General features: G+C 39.9%; 1 protein-coding gene across 1 annotated transcript in view; it reads left to right on the forward strand.

The window, feature by feature from the left end:
- The window catches only part of fhit (fragile histidine triad diadenosine triphosphatase), a 99492-nt gene extending 88175 nt beyond the window's left edge, over positions 1 to 11317 (forward strand). Inside the window, exon 8 of the mRNA XM_058055087.1 lies at positions 9461 to 11317. Within this exon, the coding sequence (XP_057911070.1) occupies positions 9461 to 9568 (108 nt within the window). The 3' untranslated portion in view covers positions 9569 to 11317. The remainder of the gene's footprint in view (positions 1 to 9460) is intronic.
- Positions 11318 to 21169: the final 9852 nt, after the last annotated feature.

Here is a 21169-nt window from a genome sequence, read left to right on the forward strand (position 1 = left end):
TGAGCAGCTATGACACGTTCAAGAATTTGGACAGAAAGGGGAGGTTGGATGTGGACCCGAAATTTGAAAGGTTATTGTAATTAAGACCAGACTTTTTGAGTGTGATGGTGATTGCTGCCAGCTTGAGAAACTGTGGAAGGGAGGTGGTGGTAAGTGAGGAGTTTAGGATTCCTGTAATCAGAGGAGAGAATATACGTTTGGAAGCAGTGAGGAAGGGATAGGATCCAGGGAGCAAGTTGAAGTCTTGATGCCGGTTAGGAGTTCAGTGAGTTGAGATGGGTGTGAAATGGGAGAGTCGCAGAATGAGCCACAGAGCAGAGGGTCAGGGGGGCAGCGAGTGAGCAGAGGGGGGATTGAAGTCCATTTTGGACTGGAAGAAAGTTCGAAAATGGTTACATTTGATGGTCGTGAAGTATGAGGAGGAGTCGTCATTTGGCTTTAGCAGTGTGTTGATGGTTGGAACCAGATGTAATGACATTGGAGTAGTGTAGTGACCGGGCTGTATTTAAAGCATCTTTGTACTGCTGTAACATCCATGTAAGCTTGGAGATTAACAGGTAGGCCAGATTTCTTGTACAGTCTCTCAAGATGGTGTTTATGGGATTTCATTCAGGAGACCATTTTGGTTTTTAAGGGGCCAGTTCATCAAGACAGGAGGAGAGGTTGTTGTTGTAATAAGTGGCCAGTTCACAGTGTGTTTTGCATGTACTATATAATACTGACAAACGTTTTCCCTTGAGGGCCACATGGTGACGAATAAAAGCATGCAAGGGCTACTTCGATACAGTATTTTGTTAAGTTATATACAGCGTATTTCAAGAAAAAACTGCATTACAGCTTTGGATATGGGTGAAAAAAATATTTAAAATGTATTAGTATTAGTATTAAAATATTAGTATGAACTTTGATCTTTTCTTTTTTCAATTTTTGCTGTAATGTTTATTTATTTCATTATTTATTATTTTCAAAATATTTCCACGATGACTTCTTTTAAAAGTTTCTTTTTATTATTATAAAACGGCAGTTGTTTTGTCTATTTCTGCTCTTTTTTTTTTTAGTATTTCAACTTTTTTCTTGGAAATTTTCTCCTCCTACATCTGACTTATTCCCATCACATCATCTTTATTGTTGTAACATTAGACCTTTTTCTGCAACCTAATTTTCCAACAATTACAACTTTAGTTTTGGTTTTGTTTGTTTCCAAATTGTCATGACTCAAAAAAAATTATTTAATATTTCAACTTAATGCTAGTAAATTTATGCAATTTTTATATATATATACTGCAACTTTTTGGCTTAATATTTTTACTTTATTCTTATGACATTATAACTTTTTTGGCAACATAATTTTCCAAAAATTCAGATGGATTCAAAATGTCACATCTTTTTTCTTTAATATTTAAATTTGATACTACTAAATTTATTTTTCCTCATATTATGCCATTTTTCTTGTGAAAATACATATTTTTCTCATTAGATTACAACTTTTAATTACTGCTGATTTTCATCCTTGCTGTTGCTTTTTTTAAAATTGTTAAATAATATTTTTAGAATGTGCTATCGGCAAATAAAACAGCCGCGGGCCCCCTAGCCGCACATTGGACACCCCTGAACTAGTGTAATGTAATGACAAAAGGAAGTAATGTTGATAATAAACATGGATAACACAAAGCTTGTATTTTATTAAAAATGTAGCCATAGTACAAAATTTAAAAAAATAGATGTAAAAATATCAAAGAGTTAAGGGGGCTACATCAAATTTCTTCAGGGTTGGCAGGTGTGAAACGACTGAATACGCCTCCTACTGTATGTAACAGTACCCACCAGTCCAGTTCCCCGTGAGAGGAGAGTTCACATTTCCATTCCTCAATTTGTAGCAATGAACTTAAAAAGCATCCATGTATGTCCGTGTCCGGTGGGGACTGTCGCGCTTTCATAGGCACACGGGTAAGAACATGAGACGAGCCAGCAGTTAGGCTGTTTTTAATTTCTTCAGGGAATCTGAATGGAGCCTCTCTCAAGCTCAGGGATATTTGAAACAAGTTTCTTACCCCATTTTCTATCATGTCTCTCTGGTACAAATCACGTTGGTCATCTTCGAAAAGGATGGTAGAAAATTCTTCTGGTCCCAAATGGGAGTGGGAGTAGAATAGTAAATAGTAGGACAGTGAGAGGATGACCTGGGATGGTTATAAAGGACAATGTCAACATTCCTAGCTCCATCCTGAGCATTCCTCACTGCTCTCGGAAATAACAATACTCCTGTGGTTTAATTAGGAATATTTGATGGGCAGGGCCCACAGTGTGGAGGAGGCACCCATATATGTTAAGTTATTGGATACCAGAGAAGGTTGTGTTATCATAGCTCAGGTCAACTGAAACTACTACATACTTTGTGCATTTTTGTAAATTTCGTTTTTTAAAAACTGCATTAATATCTTGAATGTCGTGTTCATCGAATCATCGTCATGAATTTAACTAATCACCCAGACCAACTAAGTAGCAGTAATCTACTGTATAGTCTTGCCCACTATCCTGGTTATTTACAACTTTGCCTTTGCCGTGGTATAGTCTTAATTTTCCCGTTTAGATGTCTTGAAAAGGGTTTTAAAAGTGTTTCAATTTGGACTTGAACAAAAGCCCCTTTGACTGACGGGTGATGTGAAATTAGAAGATGAAAAGCCAGATGAACAGTGTGGTCTCAATGAGGCACGTGTGGTCTCACACAATTAACTCTTTGACTAGACCGAACCCCATTGCCAATGCACTCTTGCATTTCCATGTTAATGACCTCAGTCTGAGCGTTTGTCATTGTTATAACAAGATGACAGAATTAACGGAGCAGTAAAACAGGAGTCCTCATCCAAAAATGACAACAAAGGACGGGATGTAATTTAAGCACCTTGTGTGTATTTTTACTAGAACCTGAACACTGGGTTGAGGAATTACGAAGATTTGCTTCAAGGTTAAAGGGTCATCCTTTGTTTATCGTGGTTAATTGGTTCCACGATTTCTGAATTTCTGTGATGTAAGATTCAATATTAATAACATTAAGACATAACATTATAACATTATTAGAGCCCTCTAGACATGAAATAATACACATATAGTCACATTTATTTTCGTATTACCGTTTATAGTGGCTATGATCATATGAAATAAGACATAATAGACATCAATAATTTAAATATCATATTATCATCATCATTTCAATGTCAATCAATATCTTAATTTTTCTGGATAACGTGCTTGCTGCTGTGGCTATTGTCTTGCCAATGTGTTGTAATGGTGGCTTTAAAAGGCCTTGTATATTTTTTATATATCTTTCATTCATTTTCTACTGCTCACGTATGCAGGGTCTTGAGACACATGCTAACTCGCAAACTAGAGAGCTAGCAACCTAAACCGTAGCCTTCAAGTTATTTCCTTTAAACTTAAATAGCCAAAAACTTACCACTTCCACACGGATAGGGAGGATAACTATTGTGTTTATAACTAAACAGTTATTTAACCTTTAACATGAACATTAATCAAACTTAATAGTTTTTTCTGGGTACATGATACCATACAGCATCCATATCAAACTTGTGCGGGCCGCACTAACATTAAACTTTCATATCAAGGCGGGGGCCTCAAACTAGTGTCCGGGCCGCGTTTTTGACACCCCTGGTCCATAGGTATGAATGTGAGTGTAAATGGTTGTTTGTCTATACGTATGTTTCCTGTGATTGGCTGGCCACCAGTCCAGGGTGTACCCCACCTCTCGCTCATTGTCAGCTGGGATAGGCTCCAGCGTACCCCCACGACGCCAGTGAGGATAAGACAATGGAATGATGGAACCAATAAACTGCAATAAATGAGGGACAACTGTTTATGGAGGCCGGCAAAATGATTGAGTTTTTGCATTTATGTTGTGATGAATTCATGTACTTATTGTGAGACTTTTTTTTTCTGAACGAGAAATCTCATCATGATTTAATATTGTTTGCTCATGCAATTTAGCATTCCTTATTTGGGATATTAGCAGATCAGGCCCTCGAGTAATTCAACTCATATTTCAGGTTAAGGCTCATAGTTTGTTGAAACTGTCATCAACTGCTGCATGTTGACAAAAATCCTACAGCACTTTGGGATAATCCTGTCAACGCTGCACAGGGTGGGCATGGATTAGTTTATTACCATGTCTCATCTGAGCAAGGGCAGGGTCTTGACCCAGTCCGGTGTCATTCAGGATTCCTACATGTTGGGCTTTTCTCCTAAACCCCCCATGGTGTTGATTACAAGTACACTGATTGTCGGCCGCAGTGCCATAAGGGGATTTTTATCCTTGCTGGTTGTAGATGGCACAGAGGTCAAGTCCACCCCTGGGTCACCATGTTGGGGTCACTACTTAATGAAACCATATCGGATTTGACGTATAAGATGGTGGCCTCTGCGCTGTCCAACACCCGGCCACCACAAGAGAAAATGGGGTTAGCAGAGGTTAATCAACTGCAATTTCTTGTTCCCCTGCCAGATATTTTCTTTCCAACTGTGAATGGTGGGTGGCTCCGTTGCTCAAAACAGTGTGTGTTCATGCTAGTGTGCATGTGGTAAGGGGAGTCATAATATTAATTCTTTCATTCATTTTCTACCGCTCACGAGGAGGAGCACTCATTGTCGGACACACTTTGTCAGAGGCACCGCATTCACTAACTGCGGACAATCTTGGCACAATGTCGGTAGTGGAAATGTGATCATTACACTTTTTTGGTACCACTTGTGGATGCACAGCGTGTCCAACGTGAATGCACCTTTCCCGGCTCTGCTTCTCAGCAACATATTTCATGTTCATGTTCACAAAAACAGTCCTGTGTGAAATGCCGCTGTCAGATGAAAATATTTTTCTCTTGCTGGGAATCGCCAAATACAATAATTTCTGCCTGAGCTTGCCTGAGAGTGTATTTCGCCTACAGCCACGGTCATAAGGAAGCCCGCTCCTCTGTGACATCACAAAGAAACAGTTTTACCACACCTTTTGAAATAGAGCATTTTGAGCCATGCCAAACTTCTTTCAGGGCTCACTTCCAAATGTGCAAACCTCATTATCTGAAACTTTGGCATCGAGAATACAACATTCGAACTACATTTATCGGTCAGTAAAGTGGAAAAAGCACAACATTTTAATCCTCTGCTGAATGAATGAATGCATTTCACCGCCAAGATGGAGGATACAAGCACACCAGCAAGTGATCCTATTGGTTCACGAATTTTGCTTTTGTTATTTAATATTTTTGTTTTTGATGGCACTATGAGATGGTGGTAGTAGTTTGTGCTGAGGTACACTTTGCTAATAAAAGAGCATGTCCTGAAAGTCAGCTGAAGATTCCCTCTGACCATTTTCTTGTGCAACTCAAGCTCACCACAATATGTTTAAGACCTTTTTTCTATTAGTTTGAGACCAGCTTTTGGTTTTATCCATTTGATGTGAGAAGTATTGGGGCCGGCGGTGTCCTGCCTGTAGAGGATGTGAAATGAGCATAAACACCCTCTTTCTTGCGGCACCGTCTAGAGAATGCCACCCTGGGAAATTGCCTGTGTGGCCCATAGCTAAATATGTAGCCGCTGGATACCAGATCAGTAGATTGGATTTATTTGCTTTTCTGACCCGAGTTTTCTGATTACCTCAGATATCTCGGCCACAGTCACGAGAATGTCTCCTTCCTCTATGGAAGGTGTGTGAGTGGCATTGAGGCTCTTGAGGTATTCACCACCATCAGCAGACATCCACCCACACTGTAAAGAGCGTGGAGCAGAGTCCTGCTTCCCCCTCTTTTTCAATTTTTATTCACGTACCCCCTCTGGCAATTGACGTACCTCTGAGGGTACTCATGCCTCACTTTTGGGAAATTGATTTATCTGTTACATGTCGAAATCAGCCCGATATATCGGCCAATCGATATATCAGTCTGGCTGTACATTAACAGACCTTAACCCCTGACTCCTGAAAGCGCAAGAACAATTAGTTGAGTTTTAGCTGTACAACTTTTATTTATCAGGGATTTCTAATGTCTTCATGATCCCCAAGACTTTTGGAAAAATTTGCTGTAGTCTGACAAGACAAAAGTTGAACTTTTGGAAGGTGTGTTGTTGGAGAAGAAATTCTCCGCAACCTAATTGAGGCCTCCAAGACCACTTGTTTAAGTAAATTTAATCTCCCCAAGCGTATTCGTTAATCTCCACCTATGAGAAGGAATAAAACTGACTCACTAGTAAAAGTTAACATCATGTAATGTAAAATTGGTCAGACAGAATAAAATCACAAAAACACAGGATCCTGGGCTGAGTTTCTCTTCCAATGTCCGTCTGCAGCCTCCCGACGATAAGAAGGAAAGTCAGCCCCGACTCTTGCATCGCAGAGCTTTTTGTAGATCTCCTTAGATGGGGTGGAGTTGGGGGCATGTGTGGGGAATAGACCAGGATCCCGTTCCCAGACCAGATACTTCCTCCTTCACCCCATTATCTTCATTGCCTCCTAGGTAAATGACCGTAAATACCTAAGACCTTCCTGGCCTTTTGGTTCTCCCCCAATAACGTCTGCAAAGATAAGAAGAAGAAACACAACACAGAATATTGTGCCCTGACCATCTGTTAACTGACCCTTGACCTGCACTGGTCAACAGTTTGACATGATACTCATCTACCCTACATCAAAGACAATTATTTAAAAAACTAAATTAGACTACAGTGTATACCATGACATCTGGCGTAAAAGTAAAGCCACATTTTTTAAAAATCTTATCGACAGTAAAATACAGTGGTGGTGGGAGTGTAACCTGGAAGACTTGCTGTGATAAATGGAACTATGACTTCTGCTGTCTACCAAAAAATCCTGAAGTAGAATATCCAGCCTCTTGGTGACCTCAAGCTGAAATCAACTTGGGTTCAAGAGCAGAACAATGATCCGAAACTCACCAGCCATGGCTGAAGAAAAAAGTCCTGAACTGAATCCTATTGAGATGCTGTGGCATGTCTATATTGTCTATATCTGCCCTGTGATTGGCTGGCGACAAGTCAAGGGAGTACCCTGCCTGTCACCCAAAGACAGCTGGGATAGGCTCCAGCACCCCCCGCGACCCTTGTGAGGATAAGCGGTAGAAAATGAATGAATGAATCAGGAAGGGCACAAACACTGCTTCACACCACTGTAATAAGTGTGATGATGATGTTCGTCCTTAGCAGGTGAAGATGACCTTGAATTCTTCATGATGTATGAGGTGTGCAAAGAGAGCTGATAAGGCTAATCCTTGCACTGAAAAGTCTGTTGCAAATGAGGCAATGGATGTGCAGCACTGAACTATGCTGAGAGTTCACACTATCTTTCTCCTCTGCCATCTTTGCCCTTTGCTACTGATGGGTCTCTGCTCATTGCACACACCAGTTTTTACATCGGATCGCCAGGCACAGGGGTCCTCTTCAATGGTAGGAGACCTTTTCAGACATAAATAAGACTCTCACATGTGTATGTTGCTAAAAATGTGAGTGGAAGACAGGAAGTCAGAGTTGAATTTCATCTTGCTGTGGGTTATGGCTGGTAGTCTGGGTTTTGATTCCGGATTTTTACCATTAAATTAGATTTTATTAGCCATCAGGTCTGATGCTTGTGTGTCTCACCCAACATTGCAGTGACATTAGTGACACCTAGTGACCGGAGTAGAATCATTCAATCAGTGTCTTTGAATGCCTTACATTTGTTTTTACTTCATTTTGACATATTTAGAAAACTAAAAAAACTAAATATGCATATGTTTTGACGACGCACAGACCTCACAGCTAGGAGACCAGGGTTCAATTCCCACCCTCGGCCATCTCTGTGTGGAGTTTGCATGTTCTCCCCGTGCATGCGTGGGTTTTCTCCGGGTACTCCGGTTTCCTCCCACATTCCAAAAACATGCTAGGTTAATTGGCCACTCCAAATTGTCCATAGGTATGAATGTGAGTGTGAATGGTTGTTTGTCTATATGTGCCCTGTGATTGGCTGGCGACCAGTCCAGGGTGTACCCCGCCTCTCGCCCGAAGACAGCTGGGATAGGCTCCAGCACCCCCCGCGACCCTTGTGAGGAAAAGCGGTAGAAAATGAATGAATGAATGTTTTGACGAAGGCTGTCAATCGAATAAAATAGATTGTAATTGCATCTGCCCATAGTTAACTCGAAATTGATCGCAATTAATCACAGATGGAAAATTAGTTTTTATCTATCATCAGAAAGGGAAAACCTTTTTCATTCTATCATGTCGGACATGCCGGGCTGCACGGCGGATGAGTGCTTAGCGCACAGGCCTCACAGCTAGGAGACTCAAGTTCAATTCCACCCTCGGCCATTTCTGTGTGGAGTTTGCATGTTCTCCCCGTGCATGCGTGGGTTTTCTCCGGGTACTCCGGTTTCCTCCCACATTCCAAAAACATGCTAGTTTAGTTAATCGCCGACTCCAAATTGTCCATAGGTATGAATGTGAGTGTGAATGGTTGTTTGTCTATATGTGCCCTGTGATTGGCTGGCCACCAGTCCAGGGTGTACCCCGCCTCTCGCCCAAAACAGCTGGGACACTCCCTCTGACCCTCGTGAGGATAAGCGGTAGAAATGAATACATGAATGAATGAATATTTTGATGAAGGTTGTCAATCGATTAAAATAATTGATTGTGACTAATCACATCTGCCCATAGTTAACTTGTAATTGATCGCAATTAATCACAGATAGAAATACGTTTTTATCTATCATCAGAATGGGAAAACTATTTTCATTCTACCATGTCGGACATGCCATGGCTGACTTGATGCAGCGTTAAGGTAACATAATGGTAACACGATGGTGTGGGTCAATACTCTCGCCTAGTGACCAGAACACTACATATCACTTGCGTTTTAATATGTTTTGACTAATAATAGACCATGGTCTACTACTGTACTAATATACTGACCTTCTTTTGAGTCACTCTCTGAAGTGAATCAGGTACTTGGTTCACTTTCACTACCTTTTTCCAATATTTCTGGAGGGCATTGTATGTACATTTTCACTTCTACACTATCCATGTACATCTTGTACATGCAAACCCACATGTCAATGTTCAAGAGCACATAAGGAACCATTAAGGAACGAGAGCTGTGTTGTGTTGTTGTTTTTCTATTTTTGTCGTATGATCACACTGCAGACAAATCGGATACTTGACTGCTTTTACAAATTATCAGATTGCGTTGATCAATCTGCATGGGTTGCGATGGTGACAAAGGTGCCACAATGTAAGATGGTAATGCATGATATAAATGTACGTGACAAGTGTAAGCAATGCTGCCAATTTGGCGACTGTCCTTGGAAGCTTCACTTAACTTCATTAGGATAGTGAGCTTCATTTCTCGGATGGATGGATGGATGATGTTTCAACTGTTTCAGCAATGTTTGTTTTCATGTTACATTTGCAGCTCCAGAAACATGATCGCCAAGGTCAGGATGTTCCTTCAAAGTGGAGATCGGAGGAAGAGATGGCAGAAGAAGCCTCCATCTTGAGGAAACAACTGGAGAACCCTTAGACCAAATTGTCCAAAGGCCACAGTTTTATGTTTTATTGTCCTGCAGTATTTTGTAAAGCTAGAAGGGAGCACTAGATCTATAAATAAAGCAAGTGCAAAAAATTATTGTTTAAAAAATTTGTTTCAATTTCATTCAGAAACTTGTATTTTATATTAGCATCTGTCTTGGTTAAGGTACAATACTGCACATAACAAACTGTTGTATTTTCCCCTTTGGTAAGTAGAATCATGTGGTATTAAGACATGAAGGATTTCGTTTCATTGCTCATTTTTATTTTCTGCATGCAAAAACTATTAATTGTTCTCTATGAAATTTATTTTTTGGCATATTTTGGGGAATTAATTAATTGGTTTATTTCTGCATTTTTCAAACATTTCTGTTTTCATCAAAGGCAAGTAATATTTTCTTAGTTATGGGTTTCAGCCAACCCATATTTTGTAAAAAAAAAAAAAAAATGCAAATGCATAAGATGATGGAACCATACAGTGACATAATGGTGATTTCTTTACAACCATAACAATAGTGATCATATACATATACAATCATCCAAATAGTGATATATAATAACAAATAAACACAACATGACTGGTTTAAGACTCTTCATCCTTGTATTTAGCAAACATCAACTGCTTGCATTGTTTCTTGATTTGGCTCATCGTTGTGCATTGTTCAAGTTCCTTACTCATTCGTTCCATAGTTTGATTCCACAACCTGAAATTCTGTGGCTTTTTAATCTTCTTCTCCCATAGAAGTCTTTCGCCTTTACTTCTTTCCTGAGATCATATTTTTCCTCCCTTCTAAAAGTATTGGATGACATTTTTAGGTAATTGGTTATTAATAGTTTTATGCATTATTTTTACTGTTTGAAAATTAAATATATCAGCAAGTTTAAGTATTTGTGATTTTAGAAATAGGGCGGCACGGCGGTCTAGTGGTTAGCGCGCAGACCTCACAGCTAAGAGACCAGGGTTCAATTCCACCCTCGGCCATCTCTGTGTGGAGTTTGCATGTTGTCCCTGTGCAAGCGTGGGTTTTCTCCGGGTACTCCGGTTTCCTCCCACATTCCAAAAACATGCTAGGTTAATTGGCCACTCCAAATTGTCCATAGGTATGAATGTGAGTGTGAATGGTTGTTTGTCTATATGTACCCTGTGATTGGCTGGCAACCAGTCCAGGGTGTACCCCGCCTCTCGCCCAAAGACAGCTGGGATAGGCTCCAGCAACCCCCGTGACCCTCGGGAGGAAAAGCGGTAGAAAATGAATGAATGAATGATTTTAGAAATAAGGAGTACATATTAGTATGTTCTCTGTAGGCAGCATTATGAATTATCCTTACTGACCTTTTTTGCAGTACATTTAGCCAGTGAAGATTGCTTTTATATTTCCACACAATAAGTTAGATATGGTCGAACCGGAGAGCAATAAAGAGTGTGGAGGGATTTCTGATTTCTGAATATTGAACTATTTCTCACCACCCTATGTTGTATGTTTGTAATTTGAGGTTTCCGGCTCATAGTTTCATCTATTATGATCCCCAGAAATGTATTTTCCCTCACCCTTTCAATGTCTGTACCATTTATTTGTAATTGCTGGTACGTTACATTACGGTAACACTTTGAGTAAATCTCTATATTTTTACCATAAAGAACATTACTGTAACACTTTGGCTAAATCTTTATATTCTTTCCATAAAAACCAATCCCATTTATCCCAAATCTAATTTGCAATAACTATAAAGACTAGTGAACAATGCCTTGTCAGTGATTGTGCCAGTTTTCCACTGAGCTCATATGTTTTCTTTAATGAGCACTTCATTTAGATTCATGCTATATAATCCAACCATTGTGAGCGGCGTGCTCGTGGATTTAAAACTTGATGACTTGACACTATCTTGTGCCAGAGGTGAAGCTCGGGCAAACTTCTTTTTTTTTTTTTTTTTTTACCCTTCTTTGCAGAATTGATTTGACACTTTAAGCGTACTGCTTTTTCTTGACATAATTAAAGCAATGTGATCTTGAAACACATTTTTATCAAGCCTGGCTGGCTCTAATCCCAGTCAAATAGATTCAACCCTCAATCTGCCAAGATGCTGCTGAGCAAGCCAAAGTGCCAACCAGAGGAACACTGCAGATTGTTCCAGGTACGTTCTCCCTGCTGTTCCCATTATTTTGTCCCTGCCTTTTCCTCCTCTTTTTTTTCCTGTCCATAGAACTTCCTACTCTGGCAGGAAGCGGTCCCATTGGGCACACCTGGGGTTGATTGCTGAGCAGTGCTGGATCCTTTGTCTCCCGTGACACCAGTCCCATCTTCACGGTACCTCTCCTTCAGCTCCTAATTTCCTGTAGTTTCTACTACTCCTTTTTGGACTGCTTTCTTTACTGCCCAGTGGACCGTGACCTCCTCCTGCCAAGTTTCTGAAGTTGCATTCATTATGATAAAACGTTCCATTTCTAATATTCTGTTTGCTATTTTCCCTATTTGTCTTTCACCGGGAGTGTCAACCGCTGACATGTTGACGGAGCACAGATGGCAGCAAAACAAACGCTGTGTGTTCACGCTCGTGCGCTGTTCTCTGATTGGTTGTTTCACGGGCACGATACGGACAGTGGACAGCTACGGGGGCTGATACTGGACATGGTTAAACTCTATATTTTATCAGTGTCACTGCCCTGGGCTTTGACACAGTATCATTTCGGCCACAGGGCCAATTAATACTGTAGTACGTATGTGATAAGATCACCTCCCATGCAGTATATAGCATGAGCGTCTACTACAACTGAAGTGATGGAGTGGACTACATATAAGAGATGCTATGGGCAGCAATGGCCCATGAAGCAGAGCAGCATAAATAAATAGAAATCCAATCCATTACTATTATTAAAATGTTATGATATTTGGCAAGAGTGAAATGCAACAGTGAAGCTGTGATGATTGACGTCTTTCATCAGCAAACAGCGTGGCCACCGTGAAGCATTGCTTTTGCGACAAATGATTCAGCACCGGTGTTTGTCTGCGAGGGGTGGATGTCAAATTGAAAACACGGAAGGGAGGTTTAGTTATCATAAACATGTTTTCAGGTACAAACCAGCATTTCCTGCGTGAGGCAAAGACAACACCGTGCATCGCATTATCTGTCCTACATCCCCCGGTGGCTGATGTGCTGTGAAATGAATGTTTGGGGAAGGGATTTGCAGATATCCAAGCATCTAAGCAGGTAGCCAAAATGGAATGAATACAGTGTTCCTTTCAAACCAGTTAAACCTCTTCTTTAGAGCCATATATATACAGTAATCCTGAGTTTATCACCGCTAATTAGTTTCAGATCGAGAGCCGCATGTGAATTCTTTAGGATTTCTTATTTAGAAATGGAATATTTTGGTAGTTAGAGCATAAAAAACCTGTTTACGACTTTCTAAATACTGTTTAACATTATTAAAGCCCTCTACACATGAATGAAAACCCCTATAATCACCTTTACATTCTTATTTCCAAATATAGTAGATATTCATTCATTCATTTTCTACCGCTTTTTCCTCACAAGGGTCGCGGGGGTGCTGGAGCCTATCCCAGCTGTCTTTGGGCGAGAGGCGGGGTACACCCTGGACTGGTGGCCAGCCAATCACAGGGCACATATAGACAAACAACCATTCACACTCACATTCATACCTATGGACAATTTGGAGTCGCCAATTAACCTAGCATGTTTTTGGAATGTGGGAGGAAACCGGAGTACCCGGAGAAAACTCACGTGAGGAAAAAGTGGTAGAAAATGAATGAATAAATGGACCGTAACAAGACCCGATTTGACAGACGTGTTACTGCATCCGAGTTGAACAACGGAGACAGAGTTGGTAAAGAAGTAGACTGAGAGGAAAATACAAGTTAGCAGATAAATGGGAGCCTGATGTGTCCATTATTGTTAAGCCAGCTGGTTATCGACCTGTGTACACAGTAAGACCAGAGGGCCAAGACAGGCCATTCAGGACACTGCCAGAGATCTCTTGCTGCCCTGGGGCTGCCTACCTGCCTACCATGTCAAGAAAGAACCCACCCCCCACCCCCAAGCAGAAGAGAGCTGTGTCTGAGCCGTCTGCTGTCATTGCTGATGGTGAGGAACTTTCACCAGGAGATAAACAGACCTCACTTGTGCACGTTCTATTCATTATTGACATACCAAGGATCCAGCCTCCCCTGGACTTTAATGCCTGGGTCTTCAATTAAAATTGAATAACATGACAAAATAACATTCATTCATTCATTCATTCATTTTCTACCGCTTTTCCTCACGAGGGTCGCGGGGGTGCTGGAGCCTATCCCAGTTATTTCCTTTAAACTTAAATAGCCAAAAACTTACCACTTCCACGCGGATAGGGAGGATAACTATTAACAGTTATTTAACCTTTAACATGAACATTAATCAAACGTAATAATAACATTAAACTTTCATATCAAGACGGGGGCCTCTAACTAGTGTGTGGCCCGCAACCTGCGTGTTTGAGACCCTTGTCCTATAGCATCAGTATTTTTTGTGAGCACATCTGTGTGAGCAACACACATTCATTCATTCATTTTCTACCGCTTTTCCTCACGAGGGTGGCAGGGGTGCTGGAGCCTATCCCAGCTGTCTGCGGGCGAGAGGCAGGGTACACCCTGGACTGGTGGCCAGCCAATCACAGGGCACATATAGACAAACAACCATTCACACTCATATTCATACCTATGGACAATTTGGAGTCGCCAATTAACCTAGCATGTTTTTGGAATGTGGGAGGAAACCGGAGTACCCGGAGAAAACCCACGCATGCACGGGGAGAATATGCAAAGTCCACACAGAGATGGCCGAGGGTGGAATTGAACCCTGGTCTCCTAGCTGTGAGGTCTGCGCGGTGCCACCGTGCCGCCCACAAAATAACATAACATTGAATAATATTTTATTCACAGCGGAAGTCCAAAACTTATTTTGCCTTATCAAATGGATATCAAATGTGATGAAACCCTGCACATCACCACCCAACACTCTTATTTTGGCACCTTAATTGATTTTTAAAAGAAAACGGGACCAAAATTTACATAAATAATACAACGTTTGACCCTACAAACAATGAACACCAAAGGTTTATTTTTATGCTAAATAAAACTGCACCAGTTTCTCAAACACTCATTTTCATGTTGCTGTGCTGAAACTAAACGTGTTGATTTTTCATGCTGCGCTGTAATTTCCGTGCTCTCACATGGATTCTTCCCGTTGAATGATCTGTGTTTTGTCAGGTTGTCGCATCACATTTCCGCTTTTTACCAGCACTCCAGTTTCAGAGCATATGAGACAATTTGCCACTGTATTCTGGAAGATAGAATATATATTAGATTGGTCCGTATATTCACTTTTCTCAATCAACTGTTCTTACTTTTGAGTGAGCCATGGTTCTCATTCTCAAACAATTGCTTGTTTTGAGTGATGTCACCACATAATCGTAATAACTGAGGTAATTATGCCCCCAAATTTCCACTGCAATCGGTCCACGAGCATATTTAGATGTTATTATATTTTGCATTGACTTGAATTGGCCAGGGGTCCATAACGGGCCACCACTGGATCCCAATCCGGACCGAGGTGCGTCATTTGGTGATGGCTGCCCTAGTGTGTTAAACTTCATGTTGCCTCCCTCGTGCATGGGAGACTGCTTTGCTGACCCGATTAATGGTAATCTTCATATTATTTGTTTGCTATGGGCCTATTAATTAAACAAAGGATTGGTTGTTGCAAACCGTAATAAATAACCACAAACCAAATTTGTCAGATTTCATTTGTATAACTAATTACAGTTTGAAAGCAGACCACATTCAGTGTTGATGTGTTTTTTTTCTCTGCAGCTCCATTTCAAGTAAAAACAAACATGTATGTATGTGTTGTTTAGTGTGGACAAACAAACCAATCATTGCAGCAAACAGCTATTGTGTATCTTAAAACCAGCGTCAAGGCTTGAATAATTGGCATGATTAAAACAGGTAATTCATGCACCACTTTATTTCAGCACTTAGAGAATAAATAAAATACATTTTTTAAAGTTTTTCAACAATGAGAACAGCTCCTGGGAATACACACCTCACAGGCAATTTGTAGGTTATTTATCTTTATCACACAGCGCTTATATAGTTCATTGAATCTTAATGGAATTTCTCTTGTTTTATTCACTTTCCTACCTTATTGTTTTCAACAATACTACAGCCAGCAATGATACATTTATTAGAAGAGTAGAGTGACCATGTTTCATGCACACAAAACATATATATATATTAGGGTGCATCAAATTTGAACGGGAAATTTTAAATTCATAATATCAATTTGGCTGGCATTCCATTTTTTCTAATTAACATAAAAATGTATTTTGCAAAGTTTTTAGGAAATCCATTGAGATTTAGGGGTGCCAGGTCACACATAAACTTTTGTAAAATTTCGGAAAATGTGCAATTTCTAGTCTAATTGCCAAAAAGTTGACCTGGAAATGTTGAGTACAATGAACTTCTATACAGCATCATTTTCTATAGTGTTATCAAAGGGGGCCCAGACCAAAGACCAGAAGGCAGCATCTTAGGAGAGCTGGTGGGTTGTGCTGCACAGTGCCTAAAATAATAAATGGACAAGTGTATATCACATTATGTAGGACTACAGTACTACTCTCAATAAATATGAGCATCAGCACCAGTAATACTGTCTACTCTATATTACTGTTGTTGATGTTAGGTTTGTTGATGTTATGCTTGCTAAGCTATTAGCTAACTGTCATTAACAAACTGTAGCTAGCCAATGTTAGCTACAGTAGAGGTAATGAGCGATAAATACTTAATAAATATGACTACAAATCATTCAAATTACAAAGACAAAACCACAAATTTGGTAGTAATATGTAATAGGAGTATAAATACCAACAAAAACATAAAGATCACCTCAGAGTTCTTGAGCTGCAGCCTTTGCTGACCTCAACTCTCCATGGCGACCATTGAACTGTTCACCACTTTATTCCACAAAAACAGATGTAAGGTGGCACCCCCTAAATAATCATGTTATTGGAAAAATATTTTGTCTGTATTGTTTCTACATATATTGGAACACTTTTAGTACCCAGCCATATCAAAATTCAATAATTGTGTTTTTTGATGCACCCTAATATATATATATATATATATATATATATATATATATATATATATATATATATATATATATATATATATATATATATATACAAATACATATTTTTGCTATTGATATGTTGAATATTGTGGCATTAATAAAGATGTGTCTGGAGAATATTCCCAGCATATTCCCAGCATTAATTTCTCAATTGATTATCTTCTCCTTGTAGACCTATAGTTATCCATCACATGTATTTATGCTTTTTATTTTTGTGCGTATGTAACAGATTAGTTGTATTTCCATTATTTCAGAGTACGTTTTGGTTTAAATGTGTTCAATTTTCTCCAAAAACAAAGCATTTTTATTTTACAAAATGTTGTGAAAAGCAAGTAAAACAAAATAGTAAGTTAAATACTTAATTTATTCATTCATTCATTTTCTACTGCTTATCCTCACCAGGGTCGCGGGGGTGCTGGAGCCTATCCCAGCTGTCTTCAGGCGAGAGGCGGGGTACACCCTGGACTGGTGGCCAGCCAATCACAGGGCACATATAGACAAACAACCATTCACACTCACATTCATACCTATGGACAATTTGGAGTCGCCAATTAACCTAGCATGTTTTTGGAATGTGGGAGGAAACCGGAGTACCCGGAGAAAACCCACACATGCACGGGGAGAACATGCAAACTCCACACAGAGATGGCCGAGGGTGGAATTGAACCCTGGTCTCTTTTTGTTAACCCTTATGCTACAGTCCTGTATTCACATGAGATGTTTGGTTACAGTAAACATTAAATCAAGCATACGGCTGCCATTATTTAAGCTGGTTTGTGTGAAACGATTACTTACATGAAAACACACCTGCAATAATTTTTCGTGGGGCTGCAAAACACCCTGAAATAGACCTAATGACGCCCATGCTTCAGTAATACATCCAATGTGACTTATCTTGGGTAACAGTAATGAATGATGACTCATTGATACAAATGAAGCAGGTCGTGCTGTGGTTTTGCCCACTCCACACACAGTGACACTGCTGTTTTTGGGTTTGCTGTTTTCATTGCTTCTCATTTGTATTCTTTCTGGCACAATGAGAACATTGTGTGTGTCTCTAAATTATAGATTCTGTCTATTCTGATAACCCCAAAGACTCAAGGTTACGGTAGTTACGCATTCAGTACATATTCATGCAGAAATATACAATAATACACAGTATTAACACCTACATGTTGTCGCACATGTTCAGATGATGGGATCCTGCAAGATGAAAACGTGGCGAGATTTCTGGTTAGGAGAAAAAAGGCAGACACAAGCCAACCAAGACTGAACTATAGCATGGCTACAATACAGTAATATGGAATTCATTACTGGAATCTAACGGACCTCAGCGTTCCGACCTCACAGCATCAGCGAATGGTGTGGATGTTTTTTTTGCTCTCACTTTACATTAAAGTACACAAAAATACTGTAGTCACCGAGGAAACTAATAAAGAATTAATGAGGAACTAATGACTAAGGTATAAACATTTAGAGACGTTGCTGAGGAACTAATGAAGAACTAATGAGTAGAATAGTTACTGAGGAAATATGGCACATCATTTTAGAGTAGTTAATGAGGAACTAATGAGTGGTAGGGTTTAGGGTTAGGTAGGGTTGTTCCTCATTAACTACTGAAATTGTGTGTGCCTTATTATAAAGCAGGGGTCTTCAATTAAAATTGATTTTTTTTCGAACCTTATTTAGCTATAAGATCACGTCAAACAGAATAGCTCATATGAATATGAAATGTAATGGAATCCTGCAGATCACCCTTCTCAAATGGTGGGGTGGGCCTCCTGGGGGTGCACGGTGAACTGTCAGGGTGGTATGATACAGGAAGGACTTTCAATATTAGTGCAGACCTGCCAACATGTCTGAATTTATCATACTCAGCACGCCATTTGAATATGCTGACAGTATATGCTTCACTGCTCTACATTTTGTTGGTTTCTGTTGCGAGTTCAGTCTTTACAGTACAGATACATAAATAGATATTTCTCAACAGTATTTCAAATGGGGATGACAGGAAGTACTTGAGAACCACTGCCCTACAAAACACTTAGCACCTAAATGGCATTTAAAAGAACACAGGACCACATTTTTAATAAAAAGTTTGACTGTGCAGCACGGTGTCTCAAACACGCGGCCCGCGGGCCAAATGTGGCCCGCAGGACACTAGTTTGAGGCAAGTTTGATATGTATGCTGTATGGTATCATGTACCCAGAAAAAATTATTACGTTTGATTAATGTTCGTGTCATGGCGGTCGAGTGGTTAGCGCGCAGACCTCACAGCTAGGAGGACCAGGGTTCGATTCCACCCTCGGCCATCTCTGTGTGGAGTTTGCATGTTCTCCCCGTGCATGCGTGGGTTTTCTCCGGGTACTCCGGTTTCCTCCCACATTCCAAAAACATGCTAGGTTAATTGGCCACTCCAAATTGTCCATAGGTATGAATGTGAGTGTGAATGGTTGTTTGTCTATATGTGCCCTGTGATTGGCTGGCGACCAGTCCAGGGTGTACCCCGCCTCTCGCCCGAAGACAGCTGGGATAGGCTCCAGCACCCCCCGCGACCCTCGTGAGGAAAAAGCGGTAGAAAATGAATGAATGAATGAATGAATGAATGATTAATGTTCATGTTAAAGGTTAAATGACTGTTAATAGTTATCCTCCCTATCTGTGCGGAAGTGGTAAGTTTTTGGCTATTTAAGTAAGGAAATAACTTGAAGGCTACCGTTTAGGTCGCTAGCTCTCTGGTTTGCGAGTTAGCATGTGTCTCAAGACCCTGCAGTTGCGCAATATGTTGTAAATAAAAAGAGTATAAATGTGACTATAGTCGTGTTTTGTCATGTCTACAGGGCTCTAATAATGCTTTGTTCATTTTAATCTGAAAAAAATATTTTGTCTACCCACCAACTATATGTGGTTTCTTAAGTTTTTATTATTTGCCGTTTTATTGTTATTATTATATTTATTTATTTATTACTGATTGATTGATTTTCTTTATTCTTGATTTGTTTATTTATTTGTCATCTTCTTTTGTGTAGAAAAATAAAAAGTAAGATATTTGAGAACAGTGGAATGTTTTATCAGAGCTTTTCTTGTAGAAAATCGAAACCAAAGCAAAGTTTATTCATTTTTCTGTTTTTAATAAATGCGTTTTTTTGGTTTGTTTTTTTTTTGGAAAACCTGATGCGGCCCAGTCTCGCCCAGACCCTAGCTCCAGTGGCCCCCAAGTAAATTGAGTAGACCCCTGCTTTAGGAGAAGATGCCGCTCAAGTGATTCTAAGCATACAACACCTGAGAGTCTACTGGTAATAGCTATTATTGCTTCTAAAATAGTAGTCAGCATGTTGGCCACACAGTCAGTAGATCGGAAAGACCTGGGCTCGATTCTCCACTTGGGCATCTCTGTGTGGAGTTTGCCTGTTCTCCTCATGTGTGCGTGGGTTTTCTCCGGGTATTCCAGTTTCCTCAAACACATTCCAAATACATGCATGTTCGGTTAAAATTGCCCATAGGTATGAATGTGAGTGTTTGTCTATATGTGCCTTGTGTTTGGCTGGCGACCACTCCAGGGTGTACCCCGCATCTCACCTGAAGTCAGCTGGGATAGACTCCAGCATACCCGCCACCCTCGTGAGGATATAGAAAATGGATGGGTGGGCTTCTAAAATAAACTGTAATGTTGGATGAAAATGCCTCAATGACAAATAAGCTTGCAAAAAAAGGAAAATTTAAAACGAAAAACTGCATGTAATGTATATTTCTATACATTTCAAACATTCATTCATGCGGATTGATTGATAAAGAAGGAAGTGGAACGTTTAAGCGGTCATTGTTCCGTTGTACAATGGCGCCCTCTGTTGTACAAAGAGTAGTAATGTCTGTTTAGATCAGCAGTTTTGTTTCTTCGCTTTCTTGTCATTTTTAATACCCGCTAGAACTAAAGCTATGTTTGTTTGCAGAAATATAATAATAATAAAAAATAGCTCAGAAGAGTCTTACATAAGATTATCCAATTGTATCTACTGGAATAGTTTTTTTTCAATAAGAACATCCCTTGATTCATGTTTTCTGAGTGATGGGGAGCAGTTTCGCGTATAAGTGTGCTATTCCCTGCTTTATGGCAGTTGATTGGTTCCAGACCTGGCCGTGATAAGTACATTTCTTCCAAGCAGGATTCCTTATTTACAAATTGAATATTAGATCATATAATCCTTCTTTACAATCTTAAATAAATAAGGTTTTAAATATTATTAGAGCCTTCTAGACACGAAATAACACCCCTATAGTCACCTTTACACTTCTATTACCAATATATTAGACATGAGAAAAAACAGGGCTGCACAGTGATCTAGTGGTTAGCTGTGACCTCACAGCTTGGAGACCCGAGTTCAATCCCACCCTCGGCCATCTCAGTGT

This window comes from Doryrhamphus excisus, chromosome 18 (genome assembly GCF_030265055.1).
Source record: "Doryrhamphus excisus isolate RoL2022-K1 chromosome 18, RoL_Dexc_1.0, whole genome shotgun sequence".
Classification (NCBI taxonomy): Eukaryota; Metazoa; Chordata; class Actinopteri; order Syngnathiformes; family Syngnathidae; genus Doryrhamphus; species Doryrhamphus excisus.